The 23,220-nt window shown below is 43.3% G+C and overlaps 1 protein-coding gene across 4 annotated transcripts in view; it reads left to right on the forward strand.

The window, feature by feature from the left end:
* Positions 1-18,794, forward strand: part of LONRF3 (LON peptidase N-terminal domain and ring finger 3) — a 36,734-nt gene extending 17,940 nt beyond the window's left edge. For 2 of the 4 annotated variants that reach the window (XM_082377120.1, XM_082377122.1), the window contains 6 exons: positions 4,190-4,304; positions 6,504-6,625; positions 8,759-8,917; positions 9,507-9,687; positions 10,699-10,848; positions 13,965-18,794. In XM_082377120.1, coding sequence (XP_082233246.1) covers positions 4,190-4,304; positions 6,504-6,625; positions 8,759-8,917; positions 9,507-9,687; positions 10,699-10,848; positions 13,965-14,120 — 883 coding nt within the window. In that variant the 3' untranslated portion in view covers positions 14,121-18,794. The remainder of the gene's footprint in view (positions 1-4,189; positions 4,305-6,503; positions 6,626-8,758; positions 8,918-9,506; positions 9,688-10,698; positions 10,849-13,964) is intronic. The other 2 variants (XM_082377121.1, XM_082377123.1) reach the window with 1 other exon arrangement.
* Positions 18,795-23,220: the final 4,426 nt, after the last annotated feature.

Raw genomic sequence — 23,220 nt, forward strand, 5'->3', positions numbered from 1 at the left:
TTGCCTATGACTGTATAAAGTTAATTTATATGAAAAACAGTATTGTGCACAGCCAGGATAGCAAGAGAAATACATTCCATCTGTCCCCAGTCACTGTACTCAGTCAGCCTGAATATAGAAGTGGGTTGAGTATTGAAAGATGATGTATTCTAAGCATCTGAACCTTGAATTATTTCAAAGCAATAATTATGCAGCATCTGTGGCAGCATTCTTGTTTGTGACCACTCGGATCAGGAGCATTTTAATCATAGCTCTTGCTAAGAGTTGCTGTATCCTTTTGTGTCTGTTTCATTCATCTGCTCATTAATTGTCAGTATTTATTGCGATTAATTGGCCAGCTATATCATTATTATTTGTATGTGGATTACATTCTTTAATGAACAAAAGGCTTGAAATTCTCAAGAAAAATAGTTTTGCAGATACAGATTCATCAATCAGTCTTCATAATTAGCGTCGTCAAATAATGTATAAAAAGCATTCAGATTCATAGGTCTCAGATCACTGAGGAAATGAGATCATCTGGTTTGGCTGCTTCTAGTAGTTAGATCACAGCAGTAGTTCCCAAAATCAGCCTGCAAATCTCAATTTTGAAAAACACTTTAAATTGTGAAATAGACACAGTGGGAAAGTATGTAAAAATATGAATATATTCTCTTAACAAAATATTGTAAAGAGGATACTCATGGAACCCCTCTCAGCCCAAGAAATAAAACATTGCCAGGACTCCAGAAGCTGCCCGTGTGCCCCTTCCAAATCACGCCCCCCCACTGCCCCTGAAACCACTATGTTGACACCCTTGTATGTATCTCTAAACAGTGTAATTTCATTTTTCCTATTTTTAAAAAAACTTTATATAAGTTGAATTATCCAGAACGGATTCTTTTTTTGTGGCTTCTTTTCCTCAGGATGAAGATTTATCCATGTTATTCCATGTAGGTGAAGTTTGTTCATTTTCATTAGTGTATAGTGTCCCATTGTATGAATCAACCAAAATCAGTTATATTCTAGATGGATATTTGGGCTGTTTCTAGTTTAGAGCTATTATGGACAACGTTACTGTGAACAGTTTTTATGTCTGCTGGTGCGTATATAACTCTTTGCCCATTTTTGATTGGATTATCTCTCTTTTTCTTACTGACTTTAGGAGCTCTATGTATGTTCTACATACAAGTCCTTTGTTAGTCACGTGTGCTGCAGATATCTTCTCCAGCTCTGGCTTGCCTTTTTGCTCTCTTAATGGCACCTTTCGACGCGCTAACAAGTTCTTAAGTTTAATGCAGTAACAATGACCAATCTTTTCATTTACAGTTAGCTTTTGTGTGTGTGTGTCCTGTTTAAGAAATCTTTTTTTTCCCCCCTGAGGTCAGAAAGATGTTCTGTCTTGTCTTCTAGAAGCTGTACTGTTTGCCTTTCACATTTATCTTTGTAGCCCACATGGAATTGCTTTTTGTGTGAGAGGCAGTCCAACTTCTTTGCCCCCTATGGGTAGCCAACTATCCCAGATGGCATTATTGAGAATGCTATTTATGTATTGAAAATCCTCCCTCTGCTTTGAAGTGCCACACTTGTCATAAATCAAGAATCTGGGTCTCAGTCTATTTCTGGGCTTTCTTTTCTATTCCACGGATCTATTTGTCCTTGTGCTAGTCTTACTCTGTTTTAATCACTACTGCTTTATAATAAGTTCTGATGTCTGGTAGAGCATGTCCTCCTACATTGCTGCTATTCAAAAGTGTCTCAGCTCTTCTTGGCCCTTTGCCTTGCCTTATAAAGTTTAGAAATCAACTTGCCAAGTTCCACAAAAACAAACAAGTAAAATAACCCATTGGGGTTTTTATTGGGACTTAGTTAGGTCTTCTTTACTTTCTTTCAATGAAATGTTTACAGTTTCTTTCAATAGAGGTCTCGTAAACTTTTGTTAGGTTTATTCCCGGGCACTCAAAAGCAATTGTAAATGTCATCTTTTCAAAAATGTATTCTCTCATGCTTGTTGCTGGTATATAGAGCTACAATTGAATGGTGTGTGTGTGTGTGTGTGTGTGTATTTCTCTAGCTTCCTTGCTAATTCTATCAATTCTCATTAATTCTAATAATCATTCTATAGATTCTTTTAGATTTTCTAAGTTCATCATCATACCATTTGTGAAAAACAACAGATTTGTTTTTTCCCGTTTAAGTCCTCAGACTTTTTTTCTCCTTGCCTTAGTACACTGGTTAGGACCTTCATCAAAGAGGTTTTTTGAAAATTAATTTTACTTTTTGGCCAATTTAGTAACTAAAATTTATTAACTTGGTTAAACAGATTAACTGCTTTTTAAACAGGTTGATAACATTTAAAAAGTAGAAAACAGTAAATATATGAAAAATCTCTCTCCTAGTCCAGACCTTGATTGGCTTGTTAAAAATATCAAATCTCTGCTCCTCCCCTTGACCTCCTGAATTGTAAACTTTATCCAGTGAGACTTTGCCACGTCTGCGTTTTTAAAGTTCCACCTGGGACTCTGATAATTAGGTTTGGAGACCAATAGAGTAGATTCGCCTACGCAGAGGTTAGTAGGATTGTGTAATACAGTGATTCCCAACCCTGGCTACACATTAAAACCACCCCAGGAGCTTTAAAAGTCCTGATGCCTGGCCCTTACCCTGGACCAACTGATCTGCATCTCTGTAGGTGCGATCCTGGGCCCCTGTAGTTTTTTAAAGTTCCCCAGGTGATGGTGGGAGGGGGGTGGTCTGGGGAGGAGCAAGAGGGAGGGTTTACTCAGGGGCACAAGGAGACATTTGGGGGTGACAAGTGTGTTCATTATCTTGGTTGTGGAAGTGGTTTCATAGACGTGTACATGTGTCAAAACTTATCAAATTGTACACTTAAAGTATGTGCAGTTTATTGCATGTCAATAATACATCTATAAAGCTATTTAAAGAAAAAGCAACACACGTGGTTCTCACACACAGCAGTGGCTGAGAATCATTGTTCTAACAGAAAAGGCACACTACTGGAAGGGGAAGTCGTGTACCTTTTCTTTTTCCATTTCATCTGCCAACAGTTGGCTGTGTACTCTTAGCTCAGCCACTTCATCCCCTCTGGATCTCAGTTTCATTCTGATTGGTGGGTTCGATTTTTTTCTCAAGTACTTTCCAGCTCTGACGTTTTTGATTCTTCTGTTCAGCCTGGCTGTGTGGGCCAGGCTGCTGGTGCACCTCCTGGCCGCACGAGGGGGCTGTGCAGCCTGCAGCCTCTTCCTCTCAACTGAACACTCTTGTGAGGTCAAAACAGGCTGGTCAGGCGTCTTTCCCTTCTTTCTGTCCTCTTGGTGGGTGCGAGCTCCGCTTCTGAAGCATCATCTTCAGCTGCCCCCATCCAATGGTCCTGCTGCAGGTGAGCCTTTCTTTAAGCAAAATAAATCCATGAATCTCTGAATGTACAGAACAGCTTTTTAAAAGATCCTCAGATTGCTTTGAAAAAATAGCTCCTGCAAAACAATTAAAATAGGATCTAATTAAAGTATGTGTATACATACACATGTATATATGTATGTGTCTGTCTGTCTATCCATCAGTAAGCACATTAATAATATTACTGTGTTGTCCCTAGGAAAATGATCCATCCATATAAAAGGCAGTTATGTTTGTTACAGGTGCAATTTTGAGATCCTTCAGGCTGTAAACATTGCTTAGGTGAAAAATGGAATAAGGTTAGCAAATAAGCCTAGTCTTTTTCCACTGTAGTATGATATAAAGTGCTTAAATCTGGGAGTGTGTGTTTGTTTATCTATGTGTTTACATATATTCAGGTAAACAGGTTGACTAAGTATTTTAGAATGGAATCTATTCAAGACACTCTGGGCATTCGTCTTCATTTTTCTAGGACCTGACAGGGAAAAAAATGTGGATGCCCTGGAAGAGACTGACTAGAACTAATGTTACAAAATGATCTAGCTATGTCCTAAATTTTAATAAATGCATAATTTAATGCATTTAAATCCAGCTCAGAAATAAAAAGCAAATGCTTTTCTGAAGTGCAACAACAGCAGGGTTTTTTTTCTAAAAAAAAGGAAAAAGAGAACCCCCTCCTACCCCCGCACATAGAATTTCCCAAATAATACTATAAAACCTGAACACTGAATAGCTCTGTCTTTCATGTTTGGTCTGATTGCAGTTTTCTTGCATTCCGATTCCTAAATTTCAGATTATTCTATGAGCCAGTCACAACACCTTGTGGACACACCTTTTGCTTAAAATGCCTTGAAAGATGCCTAGATCACAATGCGAAGTGTCCACTGTGCAAAGATGGTCTTTCACAGGTAAAACGTTCTTTCTTTCTTGATTGGGTTAGCTTATTTGGAATTGGGTACGAATACAGCATCCTATTGGATCCCAAGCCACTGCACTGTGCTAGAGCAAAACACCCCCTCAGACCATTTATTTCTCCTGTCTTAGAGCCACCCCTCCCATCTCCACAAAGTCCTCCAGGGAAATGAGGCAACATCTAGCTTTTTATGAACTGTCAGTAGTGAAATTAATTTGTGTTGGAAACAAAAGTATCAAAATGATGATAAACATGGATCCTTGTTCTAATCCCATCATGGCACCTGATTCACTGTCATGTTGGGTGAATCTTCTGTCCTCCCTGGGCTTGGACTAGATGAGCTCCGATGTCCCCTTATCATCAATGTTTATTCTGTGGTTTGAAGAGATCACTCCCAGGTCTCCAGGAAAACCTCACAGACCTTCATTGTGGTCCTTGCCCCACTCCTCAGCTGCGGCTGTACTTATTAGCAGACATTTGTCTGCTGGAAAATCTCTGGGGCTTCCAGATTCTCTAAAATGAATCACACAAACTGCCACCTTTGTCTTTCAAATGGACTTGCTGTAATTTTCTGTAGCACAAGCAGATCTGGGAATCCATCTTGTCCCCCCACCCCAGGGACTTGTGTGCCGTATTTTACAATCAGTATAAATGTCCCTTGACCCCTGTCATCCCTGAGGAGAGGTCGGAGATGATGCAAGACTATCTCTAGGTGAATGTAGATCCAGAGAAGTCATGTGTCAAGCTTTCCCAACACCCCAACATTTAAATTAAGGGAAGGGAGTGAAATAATCACCCAGGATAGCCCTGAAGGTGTGTATTGGGCTGGGGGGAGGGTCAGTGTCATATCTGGTCTAGGTGAAGAGGTGGTATTTGCTGTCCTGATTGTAGGTGAGAAGCCCATGGTCCTTATACTTCAATAATACATTTGTGTTGTGGTAACACTACAACATTCAGATTAACAGAAAGAAGGAAAATCTACCGTTAAAATTTTAGTATGTACCTTTCCTGGCTTTTTGTTTTAGCATCAGCGGAGGAGTCACCTCCTTCTTGGAGAGGCTACCTCCTGAGTCATTGCTTTTCCCCAAAGACTGGGGCTGGGCAAAGCAGCCCATTTTCCTGCAGCCAGGCAATGGCAGTGGCTGAGAAAGCATCGTGGAGGCAGAGGCTGTGAGGTCCTGGACTTAGGGGCTAGAAGATATTCCCATCTATCTCTGTGTCTTCACACAGGGTCACACTTGCACCATTATCCAGAGAGAGAAATATCTTATTCCGATCATGTTCACTGCGGAATAGACAGACGTAGCCCGTACTGGGAAAGGAAAAAATGTCTGAAGCCTGCCGTTTTATACTCAGGAGCTCCCCCTGCTGGGTCTGTGTGGGTAGTTTCCATAGCCAGCAGTTCTCTGCAGATGTTTTCGTTCCCATTGTCTGGTTCACACAAAACACCCACTCCTTACAGATCCCTGGATATGCGCGGACTAGGGGTGTTTGGGAGGAGAGTAATAGTGACAATTGACAACTGAGCCCGAGTTAGGTTATGAAATCAAGGTTTATAACATAAATCCAGTGATACCTAGACGGTATAATAAAAAAAAATAGGCAAATGAAATCACCAGTATAGCTTTTCTTTTTAAAACTAAAGTTAGAGGAGAAAAAAATATGTATAATATATAGACTTGAAATATCCTGAATCCCAAGCATTGGGGTGGGGTTGGGAGTGGGGCACAGCAGGAAAGGATCAATAATTGAAAATTGCTTTTTAGTTCCCTGAACCTTTTGACCACGGACTTTCAGCATATCCCAGATGGAGAGCATTTCTGGGAGCTTATAAACACAGTAATCAGAAAAAGGAAAGGAAAGGATTTTCTCCCTTTTTTGACAAGAACATGATCTCAATCAATTTCAGTGTCTTAGGAAAGCTATGACCTTTTTAATACTCCATTGCAGGTCTTTTTCCCTTTTTAAAATAATTTTTCTAATTTTAAAAGTAATTCATTGCATGTGGTTTTTTTTAAGCTAAACTCTAACCTCCAGAGAATATATACATTATGATAGTATCAGCTGCCAATTTGTGGGTCTAAATTTCTCCAGTATGTGGGTCATTTAACTGTTCTACTGATTACATCAGAAGCGCTGTGTGTTTTTCTGATGACTGCATAATAAATATCTAATTGCCTTGTTCCCCGTATAGTGCTTGGCATCAAGAAAATACAGTAAAAATGTCATAATGGAAGAGCTAATGGCTAAATTCCTTCCAGAAGAACTCAAGGAACGAAGGAGGCTTTATGAAGAGGAAATGGAAGAACTTTCTAAGTATGCATACGCACATTGCTGTTTTCAGTTTTACTCATACCAGGTCATAGAACTGAAAGTGCGCATTCCCTCCTAACTCCTCATTTAGTGATACCATGTTGGTAGCTTGAAATTGGCCACGGTGAGAGTATTTACACCACAGAAATTGGAAGATGCTGTAACAAGGGCTTACCCGCTCCATCCCCAGAAAGCCAGTTGTTATTTACCAGCACCCACTGAAGAAACCTAAGCCGAACCACTGACCAGGTCACATATTGGCACTAGTAACTGGGTATCACGGATACCAAATTATTGGAATAATTTAATCAGGGGGGCTTAATGAAGTGCAGTTGACCCTTAAACAACATGGATTTGAACTGTGCGGTTCCACTTATACGTGGATTTTTTTCAGTAGTAAATACTATAGTCCTACACTACCCGATCCGTGGTTGGTTGAATCCATGAATGCAGAACCGCGGATACAGAGGAGCTTTGGATACCGAGGGCGACTCTAAGTTATATGCTGATTTTCAACTGGGCAGAGGGTTGGCGCCCCTAACCCCCGTGTTGTTCAAGGGTCAGCTGTATCCAGAAGACGGTTTTCAGGTACATAAGGAGGTTCTACAAGGTTAAGAACTTTGATATCAGCCAGACCTGGGCTTATGATGCAGTTTTGCCACAAAGTGAGTATACTTCATGACCCTAGGCAAGTCACTTAACCTCTCTGGGCCTCAGTCTCCTCATCTGTAACTTGGGGATAATAATAGTCCTTGCCTCATGGACTTGTTACGAAGATCAAATGAGCTAGTACATAGTAAGCACTTAATAAAAGCAATAGTAAGAATGCTGCTTGTTATTACGCTTCCTCTTCCATCACAGGTATTGTGAGAAGTAGAGAGTAGGGGTGGAGAAAGAAGTAAGGCTCCAAGCTCTTTGCCTGGCCGGAAGAACAACTCACTTAGCAGAAAAAGCAGGAGGAAATCACTAATTTCTGTCTCTCATACTGCTGACCCCCCATCTCCCCATCCCTGGTGGAATTCTCACAGCATTCTGGGGGCAAAGTTCCCGATGGCAAAGGCTGTTCTGGTTTTATGCTCACCCTGTAGAGAACATTTCTAAACTGCCACCAGTTCATTTGTGCCTCTCACTGTGAATAACACACTGTGCTGGGGAGCCAGAAATGACATTGTTCTTTGCTCATTAACAGATCTACTCAAGGCATCTTCATCTTTATTTCTGATTCTTAAGTTCACCTTGAGTCTCTCTGGGCCCTCTTCTCAAATATCATTTAATGTCTGATTAACAAACACTGGAATATACTAGGTGGATTTCTCTTTAAAGGAATCCTAAATTTAATGCTTTTGAGATTTGGGCAAATGATCTTATATCTATTGGTAAGTTTATGTTCAGATGTCCCTGTATTGGATTTACTAGGCAAATAAAAGAACAGTGATCCAGGAGGAGCTGGCCCGGCTGGTGGTTCCCCATCAGGCCATGTGTCTGAGTCTTCGTGGGCACATGTTGAGAGGCAGACTCGTAGGTGTCGATTTCAGAGCTACTGCACCAGTGTGTCCGGGGGGGTGCAGTGGCCTGTTGTCTGCGTTTAAGGGCCTCCGGTGATTCTGATGCACAGGAGCGTTTGAGCATCACTGGGCTCGATTACTCTTGCCTCTCCACTGCTCCCTCCTCCTCCCAGCTGGGCCTGCCATGCGGATCCTCTGGGGGCTTTGCAAATATGTGAGATGCTCACGGACATCTTGCAGAGATTTTCCCACCATTCCTCTGGAGAGCTGGGTCCACTTTTACCCCCCTTCCCCATACTGCCAGCAAGACACCTGGAGAGATTGTTTAGAGTGGAGAGCATGAAAGAAAGAAAGAAAAATATGAGGTATAACTATCACCGACAATGTTACGGTACTAGAGAACTTCATTACCCAAATTAGAATGTCAATTTTAATCGTAGCCCTTAGGCTAACCTGTGCACCAGATAATGGGATTCAGCCCACAGCACCAGATGCATTTTAGTATTTGTTATCAGCCTCAACTTGATGTCTCCTTGCCTTCCTGCGGGGGAACCACGTGGTGAAATTTGACCAACATTTCTGTGTTCTGCTTCAATGCTGTGAGATGCATGTCATTTGCTCTTCCTGACAGCTTAAATAAGAACGTGCCTATTTTCGTGTGTACCATGGCATATCCCACGGTTCCTTGTCCCCTGCACATCTTTGAGCCTTGTTACCGTCTGATGATTCGTAGATGCATTGAGACAGGCACACGACAGTTTGGCATGTGCCTTGGAGATCCTGTCAAAAGGTAAGTGAGGAGCTATGCAAGTAAAGGGAGGTTGGGTGGAAAGGGTTTTTTGTTTTACTTTGGGGCCCTCCCAGGAGCATTTGTAAGGATCAGGGTCCCTCTGGCCCCTAGTTTACAGTGTGAGAGGCTGCCCGTTTAAAGGAACCCCAGGATCAACCTTTTGTTAAACAGGTGGTATATAGTCTAAAACGTGTTTTATAAGAGTGTGGTCCCTGGAGTCAAACTGCCTGGGTTCATATTCTGGCTCCATCCTTGGAGCAAGTTTGACTTTGGGCAAGTTACTGAACCTCCGGTGACTCAGTTTCCTTATCTGTAAAGTGGGTACAATAATAGTGCCTACCTCGTTGGGTTTGTTGGGAGGATTGGTGACTTAATAATGCACGTAAAGTACTGAGCACAGTACAATAAATGGTAGCAGTTACACATTAAAATTTTTTCTCACACAGGCACTGCCTGTGGTGGTATTGCAGCTGTAGACCCTGGGACAGGGAAGAAGGCAGAAGTCCCTCAGGACACAACATGGGGTTATAGAAATGGGGGGAGGTGCGCAGGCCAGGGAAACAGCTCATCAAGAATTTACTTTCTTGAGTCCATTCCCAATAAACAGGTTTGCGGAATATGGCTGCATCCTAGAGATCAGAAATGTTCAGTTCTTTGCTGATGGCCGCTCAGTGGTCGACAGCATAGGCAAGAGGCGCTTCAAGGTCCTCCATCAGGGCCAGCGGGATGGTTACAACACAGCTGACATCGAATACATTGAAGACCAAAAGGTGAGGGTGGCCAGTGCCAAGAATCCTGAAGCCAAGCTAGCCCTGAAGCTTGGCAGACCAAGATGATTGCAAAAGGATTTCTGGGCATGGATGGGGGCCTTGGGATTTCTCACTGATACACTGCTGCCACACCGAATGCTGCCAGATTCCTGTTCGATTGTGGAATGGCAGTGAGCGCGCCCCTTGTCTGGGCTTTCCCTGCTTAGTTGCTGATCTATATTCATGCATAAGAGGTGCCAAGCCAGACCAACCCTGGGGCCCATTCAGCACAGGAGTTAGGTCTCTGCCAGGGATACCAAGATCTGGAGCTGGATCTATACATATGTATTTTATTTTTTGATTTATTTATATTTTAAACCTTTTTCTTTTTGAGATAATTGTGGATTCACATACACATGTCTATTTTTAAATGTGCAACCTGGCCAAGAGCCCTTCCCAATAATCCATCATCCCATAACACAGAAAGATGACATGTCCAGTTAATCCTTGGTTTTCTGAACTAACGGGTAGAAGAAGAGGTAAATAATCCAATAAGCGTTTACATTTACATTCACTACATAGTACAAGATTAATAAACATTTGCTCAACGAATAAATGTATTTGACTTGGAAGATAAAGTTACCTACGGAGACACAGCCACTGCTCCCTCTCTTCCCAGGAGCAGTGGGAAAGCAGATGTAAAAAATGAAAAGGAGAGAGGCGTGAACAAGCACAACCTCGTTTAACAGCACGCCTCCACTCAGGCCAGTTAGTGTCACTGGTTTTCTATATGTCTGGCCGTTTCAGCTCATTTACCCAGCTGAACCTTTCTCTGTCCTCCACGCTCAGCAATATTTACACACAGTCCATCATCTGGCTGAGGAGCCTTTCACACACTACACAGGAGAAAGCCAGAAGGGCGAGTCTTCCCGTAGGGTGACGGGATGGATGCTCAAATAGGCAGGTGTCAAAGGGGCTCTAGGCATGTTGGAGAAGGCACAGAATGCTTCACTTCCACTTTGATACTTTCAGGTTCAAGGAGAGGATTGTGCTGAGCTCATGGGATTGCATAACTGTGTCTATGAGCAAGCGTCATCATGGTTTCATTCGCTCAAATCATCTCTGAAGAATCGGATACTCAATCATTTTGGTCCAATGCCAGAGAAAGATGCTGATCCCCAGGTATCTAAAAATGTCTCTTTGTAATCAGTCGCCCCCACCAGATGAGAGCGCCTAGGGTTTGTGATTAGATACGTGTGTGGTTTCCATCCAGCACATTTAGTGTAGAGAGAAAGATGGATCCAAATCGGTCTTGTTTGGCTGGGCAGTAGGCATCATGGGTAAGAAAAAAAGGACCCCAAATCAGAATTGGAGTAACTAAAGTAAAGCAGTAGGAACTTGGATCCAAGATAGGCTTTAAGAGATTAGTTAAGTGAGAGGATGGGAACACAGGCACCATCAACAGAAGAACCTTTAATGTGAGTCCAGATTCCCACCATGATGATGTGTTAGGGTGACAAGATTCACAAAAGGCCAGGCTTAAGAGAAGGGTACCTAGGGAGCTGAGACCAAAGGCTGCCACTTCCTGGAGGCTTCATAACTCTCCCCCTGATTGCTGCAGGAACAAGGAGTGAGGAGCTAGGGCCAGCCACCTTACAGGATTCCAACTGCAGGATCACGGAAACCTTTCACCCCCAGGTCCCTCCGTGCTTAGCCCTGCAGGTCTAGGCCCTTGCCATTGTCCTCATCAGGGATGAACAAGTTTTCCTGAGACAACTGACCCAATCCGTAAATTTACCCTTGGCTGAGTTATACTAGAAAAGAGTTCATTAGATTCTACTGGATCAGTCTACTTCCTGGAGGGACAGGTCCATTTGAGAGATCAAGCTGCAGATCTGAAGCTTTCCAGGAAAGTGGAGATAGTTAAGTTTCACCAAGCTTTGCTTGCCTGGTATAAATCAGGGAATCCTCTCTCTAGGACAAGGCTGGAGATATCCTAGTCAAATATTTTCCCACCATCACCTTTCCACATTCTGACCTGGTTCCTACGTAATCGCCTCCATAACTTCCTTGATTCTTTCCCTGTACTCATTCCTGACTTTATCACAATAGTAAAATAGAATATGTATATTCTGACTTCCATGCCAAAAAACTGGTCCTACTTACCTCTCTAGCTGTGTGACCTCGGGTAAGTCCCTTCCCCTTTCTGACTTGTTCGCCCATCTCTGAAATGAGGGAGGTAGACGAGGAGGTCTCTAAAGTCCCTTCTTCCTCTTGCGTTTTGAGGCTATAAAACACCAGTCTGTTCCCTAATGCGCTGCAGTGTCTTGTTTTCTCCGGGCCACAAAGGTGGCTCCTTTCCCCGCCCCCGTTCAAAGGCATCGTGAATGTTGGAGGGAGAAAGGCCATTGCTTCCAGATGATCCAGCTCCTGGCTCTGGGCCACTGTGACTCAGGACTGCAGCAGAGCTCTGAGAAAGCTCATGATCAAGTTGAATGTTCCCCTTCACCTTCTGGAAAGCATTCTCCCCTAGTCAGGCAGAAGATAGCGATCAGCAATGGTAACAGCATCTTCCACAAGAGAAAACACAGGTGCCACTGTGTGATTCTTAAGGGCTCAGGGACACAGAAAGCCAAAATCTTGGGTTTCATTTCATTTCTTATTAGGACTGTTGCTTTGGCAGCGCAGCAGCAGAAAAAATAAAACCCATCCAGTTTGATCCAGTCAATGCTGTAGCCCCCGTGGTCCCATTAATAAGAATGTTCTAAGCCTCCGCAGGACGTTTCTTAGGAACCACCACATGTATTAAGATCAGCTTAAACATCTTTGTTAATGATCCTGGGAAATACAGTTCAGGATATGTCAATCTAACATTCAGAACTCATCCTAGGAGGGATAACACGTTACAGACTGCAGCGAGGGACAAAAAGAATCCAAATGGAGCTAGAGACACAGAGAAGCAAAGAGGCAGTGAAGGTTGTGGGAGAATCAGGTGACCAGTTTGGAAGCAAACAATCCCGCGTGTAGAATGTGGTTCTCTGCAGTCCTAAAGCCAACCTTCTGAGGGGTGTGGGCAGAAAGCTCATTTGGGGCTTAGGAAATAAGTCACCAAGGTCTACAATGTGTACCTGGGACGCTGCCGACAAACAGAATTTTGGTGCAGGATCACTGTAGGATAGGAAAGCTCTTTATTAGAGGAAACCTGGGGTGGAATATATTTCTATGTGACTGTGTTTTCCAATTGGGATTTTTGCAAAGTGGGATTGCTGTGCTTTGGGGCTGTGAATCATAGGCTCTGGTTTTAGGGGAGAAGCTAGCCGTGGCCCCGTTTAGTGACCTGGCATATGTGGACTCTGTTGCCTTCAGCCAGAAACAGGGAAATGGAGGTAAGAGACATGCACAGCCTAAGGGGTCATGAGAACTGAAGACCCAGATGCTCTATGCATCAGGCCAAAGGGCCTAAACAGAATCTAAGAGGTGGAAGAGGCTGAGTAGTTGTCTCTCGGTATCCATGGGGGATTGGTTCTAGGAGGCCCCATGGATACCAAAATCCCTTCTATAAAATTATGTGGTGCAATGAGTACAATCAGCCCTCTGCATCTACAGGTTTCGCGTCTACAGATTCAACCAACCAATTTCGATCCATAGTTGGTTGAATCCATGGATATGGAGGGCCGACTGTAGTAGATAGTTCAGCTTGTAAAATCACACTGGCTAGAAGGTATGGTGTATTTTTTAGGAAATTGATGTGTTTGCTTTAACCACTACCAAAAATAACTGTAGCTTAAACTAGATAGAGAGTGTAAGTCGTAGAGATGGAGGGCTAGGGCAGCCCTGTTCCGTGAGATCATTCAGACCCAGGCTCCTTCCTGACAAAGCTCTACCATCCTTTGAGTGTTGCCCTCATCCTCCTGATTGAAGAAGTCTGATCATCAGCATGTCTGTGTTCTAGCTAGGGGAAGGGGAGAGAAAGAGGAAAGTGAGGGCGCATGCCCCTTTCTCAGAGCATGGCCCAGAAGTTACACTTACCACTGCCCTTTACATCTCCTTAGCCAGGACTTTGTCTTATGGCCTCACCTAGCTGCAAGGGAGGCTGACAAATGTAGCCTTCCCACCCCCACCCCCTGGGTGGCTGTATGCCCAGCTAAGATAAAGGGAACTAGAGATGGGGGGTAATTAGCAATCCCTGCCGCACACAGAAGCAGATCCACCTGGGGTGTTTCCTGGCAACTTTGGAAGCCTACAGGCTAGGATCACTTCCGCAGGAATAAGACGAACCCATTGCATTTCTCTTGCAGATCAACCCCAATGGCCCGGCCTGGTGCTGGTGGACATTAGCGGTTCTTCCATTGGAAAGCCGAGCTCAGCTCCCGTTCCTAGCAATGAGGTCCCTAAAGGATAGACTGAACGGTATTCGACGAGTCCTGGCCTTTATATCCCGAAACCAAAACTAGTGAGTGGATTGCTGAAAAGGAGCTCCCATGCTCCCCTCACCACCGTGGGGGAGTCGTCTTGTAAATATACCTAATTGCAATAACATCTTAGAAGGAAGTATCAAACAGAGGCATTGTCCTGCTATTGATCAGAAAGAAATTAAGTAGAAAGACCAAAAGAATGTGATCTGTTTGAAACTTTCTTTCTTAAGATGCTTCTTGACATGCTGCACAACTACATGCACAGCAGAGGTTGTTTAAGAGCCCAGAAGAAAAAAAATTTTTTTTGATTTTGACATAAAAGTTTCTCAAAGTTTAAAGTGGTTTTGCTTTAATTTTCTGTCTTTCATAGATGAATGACTGTGTGGTTGAAATGTGATGCCCAGTTACTAATCATATTGCTGCATTATTTCACTGACTTTTGAGGTGTCATTCCAAATGGTTCATATTTTATATAGCATTGTGTAAAATAATGTTCATACTTCCTTCTGTTTTAATAATTTATTTTTTGCACTACTGTATCTTTTTTTTCTACATGTATGTTTGTAACTATTTAAGTGTGCATTACTGAAAAATACTGCTTTATTTATTGATGTGGTTTACCATGTACCTAGGGGGAAGTAACAATACTAGAAATGTACAATTTTTGCTTTAACAGTTTTTGCTACATTTGATCCCAGTTCTTGAACCATTTTTGTATCTATCCAATTGGATGCTTAAAAGGAAGTTCAGAATCATGCCAAGATCATCTATCCTTACAGATTCTATTTTGCTTTCAATTTGAATCCAACAATATAAAATACTTAAGGGATTTGGCATAGGTTGTGGAATAAGCCAGGGTACAATAAAAGTAATCCATTTTCTATGTGTCATACAGAGCCAGGCTGAAGGAATTATTTTTCTGGAATCAAGAGATGAATAAGAGGAGTGTCTTTTATTACAATCTCTTCTAGGCATTTATTTCAGCAATCTAATTATATCTTAATTTCTCCCCAGTGCAGTTAGTAATGGGACTTTTAGGCAGGATAATATTTAACCCTTCAGAGGTAATGGTTTTCAGTCTGGTACGTCACAGCCATGCCCAGCTAGCCTCCATACCCCGCCTCTTCTTAGGGTTCTGAGGATCAGAGCCTGGCAAGCATGTGTGCAAACGCTTGATGAAGGACGGTTCATTATTAAAAGTGTAAAGAAGCCAGGAAAGAGGGCAGAACCCTTTAAGAAACCCTCAAACTATCTTTTTTGTTTTAAAATCTTTTCAAAGGAAGCAATTAATCCATGATTTTATCTAAACACGGTCTTTCCTCCTCACTGAGATGAGCCAAAGATTTCAATACAGGGCAAGAATAGTGGTAAGGGGGTAAGAGTGAGGTCTTGTTTAGCTTGCTTAGTGCCAGTTTGATTTCTTTAGTGCCAGGACAACCTGAAAACAGGAGTGTTATAATGACAGAGTGAAATGATTAGGACAGCGAAGAAGTGAACCGTGTTGTTCCTACCATCACGCAAATTATCCTCCCGCCATGTGACTCTGGACAGCTGCAGTGCGAGACTCACACGCAGCCCATCCACTCTGTTCCCGCTAGAGGTTAATGCCTCAAGTAATCAGTCTGACTTCTTCCATCACCACATGTGGCCAGAAACAGAAAAGGGAGAATGAGATGATCCAGGCAACGAAAAAGAGATTCATGTACGCAGAAACCAAATAACCTTTTCTGCACTTTCTTAATGAACACCGTGTTGTCAGAACATTATGTTACCAGGTTTGATGTTTGGAGCCCAACTGGGCTGGTAAAGAATGGAAGCATAGGCGTGGTTACTGCCTAAGCAAACTCTACAAGGCTCAGGTAGGAGGAAATGAAAGGCTCCCTCTCCCACCTGGTGCCCAGCCTTGTGGTCATAGCACAGTCCTAGGACAGTAATTTCCTACTATCTAGTGTAAATGCAACAAAGAAAAGGGTCATAAGTGTCTTGGATTGCTAGATGTGTTACTTTTGTGATTTCACTTTTTCTGAGCACCAGTTTGTCAACTAGCAAGTGGTGGGGATAAATACTGCATGTAGGGTTCTTATAACATTACATGAGATAATATAATATATACATCACTTAGCATAGTGCCTAGCACATAGGAGTCATTCAACAAATAACAGCTATGATTAGATTATTCATAGTTACAGAATATCATCAGGGGACTACATTGGCGTAAAACCCTGCCTTTGCACACAATACCCATTTGCAATTCCTTTAAACTTGGTTGGGGGAATCCACACCTCTGATTTTCATACCATAACTTGATGATTTACATGTAATTCCTTTGGGGGTCAAGTCTGTTTGGGAAAATGAAAAGACTGGAAAACAAATTAGGGTCAGAGATAAGGGAGAATCCCATGCCAGCAAATTTTTCCTCTTTCAAGAGGGCTAAAAATTAGTGTTGTTTGGAGGTCTAGAATTTCTGATATAATGGAAGCCTTAAGTTCTAGCTCCATTAGAATAACCAACTCATCACTTCCTGCTCTCCCAAATGTATAAAGTTCCACATCATAGAATATTTCACGTTGATAAGAGAGGACCTAACTGCAGCAAATGTAGCTTGGCTAGGCAGAATTGCACTTTTCTCTCAGTAGCCTGGATACACATTTGGACTGTTTTACATGTTTTACAGCAAGCTTTTGTTTCAGTAGTGGAGGGAGGCAAAGTGCAAGGCTAAGCCTTGGCTTTCTTTGATAGGTACTTGAACGGGGTAATCAATTGGACATGACCATTTCACTGCTTGTAAATTGATTTTGCTGCAAAGCTTGGGAATAAAGAGTATATACAGGAAAAACATAAAGTTAAATCTAGGCCAGAAGGACAAGACTTCCCCCTTGGTAGTTAGTGCCATTTATTCAGCTAATTTTTCTGTTTATTGTGATTTACCTAGTCTTTTCCTAGTAGGTTATTTTCTCTGTGTGTGTGTGTGTGTGTGTGTGTATATATATATATATATATGAGTGTGTTTGTGTATATATGTACATGTGTGTATATATATTAGGTACCAAGCAGACATTATGCCTTTCTGCTTCGTACTGTACTATTGCTGCTAGCTAATAACCAGCAAAATGTAGAAAATGAAAAATGATAAAACTAATTTTCTGTAGACAACTTGGAGAAAAGAGTGCTTGCTCCTTACTCAGTGGGGTAGAGAACTGACTGTGTCAACAATTTGCCTTTTCTGAAGGCCAACTGCTTCTAGCCCCTTGCTGCCGCAGCATGCTGGGACTCGTGGAATCACTGCACATGTGGCACTTCCAGTTCTGCCTGTGGAGCCGGACTGGGCTCAGATAGTCCCCTGTGACTGGCTGTTGGAGCAGTGGAGCTCTGAGGCTGGTTCACAGCACTCAGACGTCTCTTACTGTCAATAGATCGCACACTGTTGATGGACAGGAACCCGCTGGGGGCTGTGTTTCCCTCACCAACTCCGTTTCCAAGATGGGAGTTTTATTCAGGGACTCATTCCTTGAGTTCCCAACATGCTGACTTTGCATCCATTTCTGTTTCCTAAGGCAGAATCATAGCAGAGATATGTAATTGAGATGCAAATAGAAGGCAGCCCAAATAAGGGAAAAGGACAGATTTTCAGCCCATTCTTGGGCTTGAGGAATGAGGTTTTGATTTGATAGAAGAGAGTTCTGAGAAGCAGCTGGCTGCATGGGCTGCAATTTGTGGCCTTTCCTGAGTGCAGAAAGAAGGAGAAGGAGCCAAGTAAAATGTACACATTTGGTTCCTCTTTTTTTTTTTTTTTTTTGGTTCCTCTTAGAATGATAGCTCCCACTCTGGATTATGCACATCCAGAGGTGAAATGAAGACATTTTCCCTTACAAATGGGTATTTTCAAATGAGCTAAATTAACCTTGAGAGAGAAGTGCCTGTAATCTCTGTTCCTGGTGTCATTTTAAAGCTTTTGCTTCGTGACTGTGTAGCCATTTAAAGTTTACAAAGCAACACTGTAGCTTATGCATCATTTTAAAACTTGCTTGACATTTATCTATAGTCAAAGCAACAATAATAAACAACAACAAAATCAAAGGAGAACAAATAGTTCAATGTGGCATCGTAGGCTTATTAGATAAACTAGTTCCGTCATTTTATGCAGTTCTCAGTAATGCCAGGATTAAAATATCCAGCAAGCCATTTAAACAGTGGCAAATGTGTCTTCGTGTTTGTAATTCCAGTTGTTTGTTAAGCAGCCATTTTACTCTTGCACTGTAACGAGCTGAAAGGGGAATTAAGATAACGCTTTTTTTTTCTTCCCATATTGTTATTCAACTACCTCTATATGCTTGATGTCTCTTTAGGGTCTTCTTTCCTCTAAATCTGTACAAAAGAAGTTTCAGCTCATCTATGTTGTAATAACAATGTGATATAGACAGTCTCTGTGAAAGCTTGTTGTTCATTAAAAAATGTTTCCTATTGTCTTACTTTGTGTCTAACACAACTCTACCCATACTTTAGGGCAAAAATTGCCCAAATAACTTCAGTATCTTTTTGTTGGAAGCTGAATAGAAGGGAAAGGGATGGGAACATCTATTTTGTTCTTGTTCCTATTGTTTGTAATACATTTGACCAGAAGATCTTCCAAGGAAATAGACCTGCACTCAGAAAGCAAGCTCTTATGTGACAGTGAGGCAGGTGTGAACTGATTAAACTAATTGTTTAAAAATGCACCAGAAAAGCTTGTTGTTACTAATTATGTTGAAACTTTTTGCTAATAATCTGCCCCTACTTTATTTGTCAAGCCATTCATATATTGAGTTTGCTTAAAGCAGAGCGCACTACCTACTCTGTTTTCTTTGGCATGATAAAATGTTCATGAAAGCAAATTACACGTTTTATTTCAATTAAATGGTTTCTCAACAATAGGCTAAAGCTAAGGCCCACAGCATGAACCCTTTGGCAGGAAAATTGGTAAAATTGACTAAGACAATGAGCAGTATCGACTGAGCTGACTGGCACGAGAGCTTCAGCAATGCCTCACCTCCTTTACGGTACACGTTAGTCTCGTGCCACTGAGGACATTACACAGGTTCTATTTTACCACTGACGAAAAAAAGACATAGGGGTAGAACAATTAAAAAAAAACAAAACAAAACCGGGCTTCCCTGGTGGCACAGTGGTTGAGAGTCTGCCTGCCAATGCAGGGGACACGGGTTCGAGCCCTGGTCTGGGAAGATCCCACATGCCGCGGAGCAACTGGGCCCGTGAGCCACAACTACTGAGCCTGCGCGTCTGGAGCCTGTGCTCCGCAACAAGAGAGGCCGCGATAGTGAGAGGCCCGCGCACCGCGATGAAGAGTGGCCCCCGCTCGCCCCAACTAGAGAAAGCCCTAGCACAGAAACGAAGACCCAACACAGCCATAAATAAATAAATTAATAATTGAAAAAAAATGTTTATGTTGAAACAGGCGAATAAATCTGACTTTATAAAAAAAAAATCCGAAATGATAGAAAACTCCACTTGGGCCTGACCTTGTTCTTTGTAACAGGATCTTTCGGGTAGTTGAGAAAAATCAGAACTCCTGCCAACCAGGGCCCAGAGGGAATGCTTGGCTCTGTTGGACTTCGCCCTTCCGTGCCTCATCTGCTACTGTCTGGGTCTCATGAGATAGAGCACACGCTGGCCAAAGGCACATCTTCCCTCCGAGGCAGTTCTTCTTCCCAGAATGCCTGCCTAATCCTTTCTGGAGAACTGGACTGGATCATCGAAAAAGAAGGTCTTGTTTGAGCAAAGCCAAAGCCAACACTTTCTGCTTCCTCTCCTCTGGGATCCACCCTTTGAGTTCTCCAGGGCCGAAGATGCCTCCCTAGAAGGAACTCCCAGTCTCAAAATAAGATAGGAGCAAAAGAAGGGAAAGACAAATGCCCTAAATCCACAGGCTCCCAGATGTTTAAACATTTCCTTCCCCTCTTATGTTTTTTGAGTTCTTAACTCCAGGAGGGGCTGAGGTGGGATGGGAAGGGGCTGGTGTCAATACTTTCCGTACTGGCTTCTTCCAGGCAATGCAGAAGCTTCCCAGCCAGCCTTGTCCATGGTCAGCCCAGTGCAGAGCCATGCCCTGGTCAAGGCAGAAGAGTGGAGGCCCCAAGGAGCCCTGCTTCTGGATCTCGGAGCCCACCTCTCCCACCCTTTCTAGTTTTCTGCGGGTTTCCCCATTTCAACTGATCCTCCCATTGACTGGCCACCCACGTTTACTGTCCACTTATACACATGTATTAGCCAATGTCATTGTTGCATTAGAAAGCCCTGAAAAACCCTTTCCTCTTGCTTATTGAAGTGTTGCCCTCTAGCCCTCCTGCAGAACACCACCTACCTCCCAGTAAGTCAATATCAACAATTTCTGGATACCACAAGTGCAATGAAATTAAGTCCCAAAATAGCTTACTTAACGGAAGTCCAGTTTCGCTATAAAAATCTTGCTTCTCTTGGATTTTAGAGGTGCATTATGGAAATACTCAGCACGGTCTCGGGAACAGGGGAGATCACTGCCCCTCTGGCCCATCAGGAAGCCCATTGCCACACCTGGCGTGCAACTGCATTCTCAGGACCACATACTCCTCCTGCAAGCCCCAGTGAGCACTTTCGTAAGAGGACCAGGGAGGAGGGCTAGGGAAGGATGAAGCCCACAAATGGAGTTAAGCTCTTCAGTTTCGGCAGTCTACAGGGATGAGTTCCAACTGGTGGGAGGGAAGGAGGGAGGGAAAGAAGGGTGTGGAAATGGTTAATCATGACAAATGAAGTGACTTCCTTTTCACCGCCTTCTAGACAGAACTTCAGGCATCCTCTTCTCATGGTGACTGGATTTGATCTTCCATCCTGATCGGGGATGCCACTTATGTCCAAACTAAGACTGCAGTCATGTCTTCAGGAAGCAATGACTGTCATGTTCTTAAACCCTTAAGCATTCAAAGACCCTGCTAACATGGACTGAGTGTCCCTTGCATGCCAGGCTCTTTTCTAGGTTTTTAAATATTTAGCTTCTTGTGGGATCCTCCCTATGATCTAGGAAGTAGATCTCTAGCCCCACGTTATAGGGGAGTGAACTGCAGCACAGGGTGGTTACATTACTTACCTAGGGTCATACCGACTAAAACCTGGGCAATGTGATTCCAGAGCCCACACCCTTAACCACTATTATGAGCTGCCCACCACGCGGTGCTACAGACTCAGGAGAACAACTCAGCTGGTGGATACTCGGTTGGGGAACCTGCAGTAAGGGGGACAGCAAAAGAGCAGCTCCCATTTACCGAATGTGAACAATGTACTGGGTGCTGTGCTTCACATTATCTTGCTTGGTCCTGAGGTAGGTGCTGTTATCACCCATCATTTACAGAGGAGGATGCTGCGGTTTGGAAAAATAAAGCAACTTGTTGAAGGCCACGCAGCTGGGAGGCAGGGAGGCTGGGCTTGGGATCCAGGCTGTCTCACTCCACAGTCATTAGACTGCCTCTCATGAATCCCACTGCTCTCACTTCTCGGGCCTTGGGTTTCTGTATTCCCACCGCTGCCTCCCCAGCCCACACCAACAGACATTTATCTACCTTAACGGGAAGACCAGAAGCAAGAGATTTCAAGGTTGGTTCATAGGTCCAATAATCCCACCAAGTGCCTGGTCCACTTCCATCTTTCCTGAATGTTTTTAAAGCCTCATTATTAATGAAACAGCTTCACAAAGAAAAGAAGGATGTCTACCTAGTCCTTCCCACTGGGGGCCAGATGCCTGAAGGGGAGGGGTTTTGTTGGCCATCAGCAATACAGGGCTATAAATCCACAGATGAAGGGATTTTTTAAGTAGAATAAGGTACTTTGAATTCTCCCTAGAACAGGTTGTGACATCTTACTGGTTCCCTCATTAATTATGAGTTAAATAAAATCTTTGACGTGTGTTCAAAAATAAATAAGTGGAAAGGGGGGGGGTCTTCTGATGCTCACATCTACTTCAAAGTTCAGATGGGGGGGTGTTCACCAGAGGCCTTTCTGCCTGTAGGAACTGGCAGCAAAATAGAGGCTCAGCGACAGTGGTAATTCTTAGTCCAGGTCCTGCAAGGGCAGTAGCACCTCCAACTCATTCACTTATTAATGGAACAAGTATTTACAGGACACATTATATGCTAGGCACTGGGCTACAAAGAAGAGCACAACATGTCTGTTTCCTTGAGAGGCTCACAGCCTAGGGAAGAAAACACAGAGCATCATACAGAGCATTACTTTCCTCAAAGGAAAATCACCTAAGTTTGCTTGGGGAGGTATTCAGGGAAGGCTTCCTGGAGGAGGTGATGCAGAAGCTGAATCCTGAAGGATGAGAAATTTTCCAGATGAAAGAGTAGAGAGGGGTTGAAGAACATTCCAGGCAGAAGAAACACATGAAAAAATCTAGTGGTCCATGAGGAGGGCATCAGCCAATCGTGTGGAATATTGTGAGCAGTTCAGCCCGGCAGAGCACAGGGTTCAAGGCACGGCGGTTCCCGACAGGGAAGCAGGGCCCAGTGCCTCACATTTTTGTTTTATGCTGATTGAAACCACCAGCTGCTCTCTGGGAGGGCTAGCGTGTGAGAGCCCAGCCTGCCAGCCAAGTCAGGGTCCGTGGGGTAACCGCCACGGGAGTCCTCTCGGCACAGCCTGACTCCTGCTGCTGAGCCCAGGAGCCCCGTTAGGGTTTGGACGAGAGAAAGAGAAGGGGGAGTTTGTGGGTTGGACATGCTTTGAGGAGTGATTGGAACCGTCAGAAGTGGGGAGGCCAGGGTGGAGTGGGGAAAGAAAGGAGTTGGCAGGGCGGGAGTGGAGGGTTGTGATTTATAAGACCTGAAGGCTTTGGGACAATGGGCCCAGATGAATCTCCTCACCTTGATCAGCCAAACATAAACCAGGGCCCCGGCGGGAGCTGGCTCATCCTGGCTCACAAAAGCCAACTGTTAAGATTTCCGAAATTTTACAAGGTGGTTGTGAAACACAGCCATTATTTTAAAACGAGTTATATAAACCTACAATTAAATAAATTACGTTAAAAACAAAGTAATGGATACTCAAAGTTTATCACTTCCTAATTGTTGTACTACTTTTCACTCTCATCAGTGACGTCAGGTTGGTAGCCGAA

The sequence above is a fragment of the Balaenoptera borealis genome (assembly GCF_965194805.1).
Source record: "Balaenoptera borealis genome assembly, chromosome: X".
Lineage (NCBI taxonomy): Eukaryota > Metazoa > Chordata > Mammalia > Artiodactyla > Balaenopteridae > Balaenoptera > Balaenoptera borealis.